Source organism: Cupressus sempervirens, chromosome 11, assembly GCF_028749045.1.
Source record: "Cupressus sempervirens isolate cs-2001-9-10 chromosome 11, ASM2874904v1, whole genome shotgun sequence".
Lineage (NCBI taxonomy): Eukaryota > Viridiplantae > Streptophyta > Pinopsida > Cupressales > Cupressaceae > Cupressus > Cupressus sempervirens.
Window position 1 is genome coordinate 30,925,049 of NC_143128.1, and position 6,567 is coordinate 30,931,615.

At 33.3% G+C, this 6,567-nt stretch overlaps 1 protein-coding gene across 1 annotated transcript in view; it reads right to left on the reverse strand.

The window, feature by feature from the left end:
* Positions 1-569, reverse strand: part of DCP2 (decapping 2) — a 99,577-nt gene extending 99,008 nt beyond the window's left edge. The window contains exon 1 of the mRNA XM_089808684.1: positions 149-569. Within this exon, the coding sequence (XP_089664810.1) occupies positions 149-228 (80 nt within the window). The 5' untranslated portion in view covers positions 229-569. The remainder of the gene's footprint in view (positions 1-148) is intronic.
* Positions 570-6,567: the final 5,998 nt, after the last annotated feature.

A 6,567-nucleotide genomic window follows, 5' to 3' on the forward strand; every position in this document is an offset into this window, starting at 1 on the left:
AATTTTGTTTAGCGCATAGCCAAAAGCAACCTAACTTGAAAAATTATTAGTCAATGAGACTGACCCTTCTTTCTGAAAATTTAGCACAAACCTTGGCTAATACTACTCGTTCACAGACAATTCAGAGAAATGAGCGTTGAAGAAAAACCTGCATAAATCATCGAGAAGCTCCCGCGGCGGAAGCGCATTTCTTGTGGGCACGCTCTGCGACCGAGATATTCCCGACATGTTTGTATTTTCTTTCTTCACTTTCAAAAATGAAACCCTACAAAAATCGCCGTAGGATAATTGACATGAACGTGTTCTGTAATAGCAGCATAGCACAGATTTCAATGTTCATCTCTCTATTCGTTTGCATGGTATCAATGGGATTTCAGAAAGAGAGACGGAACAGAAATTGAGGAGAAAAAACGTGACCGCCTTTCAGAAAAGGAGAAAATCAAATTCTTCTTGTCAGAATTTTCTTTTTTTCGACTGACATTCTATTGAACTAGAGACAATAAAACAAATGACAATAAAACAAATGGGCACATGATTTGTTTTAGCCTCTTTTACATTGTGTAAGGGCTCGTTTGGTGCGCTGAATAGGAATATGTATTTCAAATATTTTGAATTCGTTGTTCGGATGCATCAAAACGGGATCGGAATACGAAGTAAAAATGAAATACGTATTTTATTTTTTGCTCAAAATTGGGGTTTTGCAATTCCACCAAAATAGGTGGTATTGGAATAAGTATTCCTATTCCATTTTTTTTTATTTTAGAAAACATAAATTTTCGGGTCCACGAATTCCCATCAAATATTGGCTGAACCAAACGGAGAACAAGAATACGTTCTATTCCAGAATACGTATACCAGAATATGTATTCCAGAATACGTATTCCTATTCCGCTCACCAAACGGGCCCTAAATGTGTATTAGGAGGTATATGGAGGAAACTATTGCTTTGATTTTATTGTTTTGATTCGCAGGTTCTACAAGTTGCCTGTTTTTTTTTCTTAGAATTGTATATGCATTGTCTTGCATTTTTTTTTAAATAGTGTGGACCACCATGATACGAAGATGATTCCAAAGTTGTGTCGATAGTTCTTGCATCAATACGAAATCGACAAGAAATATCAGTCACAGTGATGTTGACTTTAACAATAAAAAAAAATTCCAAGGGTTGACACTACAAAAAATAACAATCAACATTAGAAGAATGGAGAAGCAAGACTTCACATTTACAACCATGTAAAAAGTAGATTCAACCTTTACAGGAACTATTGACACAACTTTGGGGTCATCTTCGTCCCATGGTGGTCCACGCTAATTTTCAATTCTTGCTACTACATTGCAACATCAAGCAAGTTGGAATCGGGTTCATAAATAACTCGAGTTATTTTTTAAAGACCATTAACAAGCTCTGCTTCCATTCATATATTAGTTGTTAGCATTATGAGTTAGCCCATGCAAAGTAAAACTATTTCTCAAGCTTTTCTTTTCTCAGTGCATTATATGTTGTGCTCCTTTTACTTGTTGCAATGCTTATTGCTACTAGGCAATTCAACATTTGTAATATCTTTCTATTATGGAGTTTGACTTCATTAATGGTACCAAATTTAGGTGTGTTGAGTTGTCAACCTCTTCATTCTCCTTTGATGTTATTTATTTGTATGTGTCATCAAGAATTTCCAGTCATCTTGTTTTTTTTTTGTTTCTCGCATGTTTTCTAATATCCAATGGAATTGTGTTTGGCTTGTACCTTCACCTTTTTGTCAAAACATTGTGTTTAAGGTGGTCATTATCCTAAATTGTTTCCATAATAAGTGTGATGCATAGGTAGTTTTATCCATCATAGTTGGTAATTGTGCGAGGTCACCGACAAGAATTATGAAAATGCCTCCAAAGTACATGTTGATTGTGAGGAGATTTCTTTCTTAATCTACTATATACTTCAAACAATAACTTTGGCCCTATAAAGCTCAATTCATTGATTATGATGTATCATACATCCTTTAATTCTTGAAATTTTAACACAATCTGCCCTTGCAATGTTTACATTTCTTTTATGGGAATTCTAAGGACTAAATGTGTTGTTGATGCATGTATGTTGAATGTGGACACCCATGTAGGCGCCAGTATGAGCATTTGGTGTTTCTCCCTAGAATCTCACGGTTCAGTGCATTCCTTATGTGACCTATTAAAACAGACTTTCTTGTAGATGTTGTTTCTTGGATGGTCATGTGTAGGGGTTGGGAAAAGGAACACTTATTGTAGTTTATAATGTTAGTGTAAAAGGTTTCACCTTAGGTCTTTTATTAAGGTACCTTTTATGCCTTCTTAAGATTTCACTTAATGCATTGTTCACATTTAATAATTAATTTAATTATTAAATATTTTCCCTTTAGGGTTGCATGATCTCCTTTTGTAAGGATTGATCCATTGTATTTTTTATTCTATTCCATTCCCTCATAAATAGATCTTTCCTATTTTCAAAGCCATCTTCTTGTTTTTTTCTCCATTGATGCAGCCGAAATTCCTCAAATAATAAACATAAACATAATACAGAAAAAGTACAAAATAAATTTGAGAATTCCAAATTCTTCTTTATTATTTCTTCCAAATCCTCCTCTTTCCTACAATGAGAGGAATTACAATTTTAAATACAAATCCAAAATTACCATTTTTGACATTTTTTTTATAAAACTATTTTTTGCCATTTTTGGTAATTTTTAAAACAACTCGAAAAAAGCTGATTTTTTTCGTGAAGCTTCCTAAAACTAAGATAAGATGAACTGCTAACTAACATTTTAAAATGGAAGTAATATTTTGAGGTTATTAATAAAACTCAACTTTCTAAAAACTGAGAAAAACATTAAAAGCTCTAAAAAACTACGAAAAGCTCTTGCTTAGAAAACCACTAAAAGCTCCTACATCATTCTCCTCTAGTTGAAAGAACGCAGCTCCTGCAAGTTGTTTTTGAATGTGTATAGTTTCTTTTCTAGAACTTTTCCTTCCATCGTATCAAACATTGATTTTATTGACTGAGAGGAATGGAAGTTTATTCCTTCTTCCTAGTCTTCCAATTTTTTGACATTTTATCATTTGTCTTTGCATCTGTCACTGGATCCCTCTTCCTCTTATTTTTCTTAATCCATATTCTACTCAATATCTTCTCAGCCTTTAAAATCCAAAATTCCATTTCTTCTGTATAAACCTTTGCACCATAATCATTAATGTCTTCAACAAATAATATATCAACATATTCACCATGACCACAATTAACATAATACCTTTGGAAAAATTCATATACCTCATTAAAAAAATATGGATCATCTTCATTAGAAATCTCATTATAAACAACCATTTATGTTTTCTCATTCTGAACATAAGGTTGAAAATGACAAAAAGACTCTTCCATGGCTATGTTCATCTTGGCTTCTTCAATTCTTGATGTCAAAATAGTCATTGGTATATTCACCATTTCATTTTTGGGATCTTCCTTTATTTTTTGTGTCTCTTGTTTTCTTTTCTTCTTCCGAATAATCTTCTGAATAGGCCTTGTGATCTTCTTCTTAATTGATAGGTGTCATTTGTGCATTTCTAATTCCATTAGCTTTCTTAATTGTTGCCAACTTTCTTGTAATTTTCTTAACATTTCTTTCAACTCTAATCGCCTCATCTCTTCCTCCTTCCTCTTCCTCTCTTTCTCTTTTTTTTTTTTTTCTTCTTCTCTTCTCTTATGCAAATACTTCATCAACAAATCTAGTTCTTCAAATGAGTCCATTAACCTTGCCTTTGCCTCAACCTAGGTATTTTATCTTCTCTACCTAGTCTTCAAGAAACTAATTCCTCTTCTCAACCTGCATAAACATAAACTCAAAACCACAAAACTACAAAATGTCCTTTTCCTAGACCTTTTGAGCTCTGATACTAGATGATGCAGCCGAAATTCTTCAAATAATAAACATAAACATAATACAGAAAGAGTACAAAATAAATTTGAGAATTCCAAATTCTTCTTTATTATTTCTTCCAAATCCTCCTCTTTCCTACAATGAGAGAAAATACAATTTTAAATACAAATCCAAAATTACCATTTTTCATAGTTTTTTTATAAAACTATTTTTTGCCTTTTTTGGTCATTTTTAAAACAACTAGAAAAAAGCTGATTTTTTTTTTGTGAAGCTTCCTAAAACTAAGATAAGATGAACTACCAACTAACATTTGAAAATGGAAGTAATATTTTGAGGTTATTAATAAAACCCAACTTTCTAAAAACTAAGAAAAACATTAAAAGCTCTAAAAAACTACAAAAAGCTCCTACTTAGAAAACCACTAAAAGCTCCTACATCATCCATTCTTCCTTTTGATAGGTTATTTTTCATGCAGGTTATTCTTGAGCTCAATGAAGTTGGTTAATAACTTCTACGTAGCATCAGAGCTTGGATATGTTGCTGCTTGTTCATATTTTTTAAGAATTTTGAAGTTTCAAGGGTTTGATTTTTTCAAAGGTTTTCTGATTGGATCTAGAGGTGAGCTTTTTGGGGGGGCACTTTGGACCCAAAAAAACCTCACAATTGGATTCACAATGCTTGAGAATCCCTCATTTTCATTTAATTCGCATCAAGTTTAGATGCAATTGATTTTGAGGCAAAAAAAATTGCCCCTAGACTGTACAACCTGGACACACTTCTCAAGACAACGATACATTTTTCCCAAAACAAAAAAAAAATGAAAGTTTTTTTTTTTTTTTTTTTTTTTAAATCAAAATTTTAAAAAGCATGCAATTTATTCAAAATACATGACTTTTTGGTAAAAGGGGTGTATTTTTAAAAGTAGGAGTTTTTTTTAAAGGGAGTGCACATTTTCACGTATGTTAGCGGTACCTTAGACCCGTACCTGTACAGGTCCATGTGCACATGGATCAAAAAGACCCACCTGTCTTCTTTGTACTTTTCCTACTACTAACCCATCTTTTTAGCCAGCCTAGCCTTTGGAGACCTCTACCTCCTGTACACACCTTTGGGCTCACATGCACGGCCATAGGACACTTGCATTGCAAGACCCCGCCAAATTAATAAAGGATGTAATTTTTCAAGATTGAAGGCTCCAGTTCTACAGTGCAACCTTTTTTGGTGATTTTCCCAAATTTATTTCAACAATTTCCAAATTTTGCATGGGTAATTTTGCATTTTCCATGGGTGGTTTGAGATTTTTGCATGGGTGGTTTCAAGATTTTTCAGCAGTTTCCAATTTTTTTCTTGTCATCGGTAGTTTTTGTGACTGTTCGACAATTTCTAGCATACTCCAGCAATTTTTCGTGTTTAAATGTGATTTTAGGCCTTTTAGAGTGGTTTTTGAGCATGTTCAATGGTTTCAAGATAGAGAGGCTTTTTTTGCTCGTAGGAGACATTTTTCCAACATGTTTTTCCTGATAAGGGTATTAATTTTTGTAGTGATAGCCAAATGGTCGTCGAATTTAACCTCATTATATGTTGACATCAACACCACATCATCAACCTATTGGCCCCTTATGTATCCTTTGGTGCTACCTATGGTTGTTTGGTTGTATCTTGCTCATAAGGACTTCATTTTTTACAAACAGGATACTGTCAAAAAGTTGTTTCCAGAGCTTTTGCGATGGTGAAGGTTGTTTTGAGTTTTAATGTTGTTTGGTTGTCTACTTTTGCATTCAAATCAGGAGGTTCTAATTTGCACTCCAAGAGATATCTTGAGCATGTAGACTTCATTTTTAAAAAACTTTATATTGTTGGAAAGTTTGTTTTGTGCACTTTCCAGTAATATAGGTCTTTCTTCCAAATTCTAATCCATGTATATTCTATTCATTTTTTTATTTTTTTACACTTAAGTGAATATCTTGGTTGTTTCAGGTCTAGGGATCATTTTTGTTGCATGGGATGACTCTTCTTGGGATGAACTTTTTGGTGTACTAGCCTTTTGTCTATGTTGACCTTTGTTTACATCTTTTGTAAGCCTTTATGCAAGTATACTGAGATAAATTGCTAGTTTTTAATGTCTTCTTGGGATCTATTACATCTTGTGTCTTATTGTACATGCACTACTGATAAAGTACAATGGGGGTTGTTGTTTGCCTTTGTTTGTCATCTACCTTTGTCAATTGATTGATCCTTCCACGATATTAGCCTCATGATTTGTGTCTAGAGACTAATCACCTTGCTATACTATTGTGTATTTTATGTGCATTTTGATCTTGGTTCCTTAACATGCATTTCTTCTTGGTCATGCTTTTCAACTGCCTATCACCTCTCCTTGTCTGCATTAGGGGGATTTCTCATGTTGGTTCTTATGCTTCCTTGGTTTGATGAAGTGGGCTATGTATACAATATTTGTTCTTATGTACTAATTGGATGCACCGGTTGGATACCTATGCATTTTAGTGAGATGAATCATTTATCATATGGACACTCTTTCATTCCTATTTTGGAGGCATCCTTCCATGTTTGATTGATCATATCTTCAAGATTTGGTGTTTTATTTCATTTGTATCTTTGAGTTAGTAGTTTTCCCTTATTTCCCTCCTAATTCTAGTAGTTTTGTTTG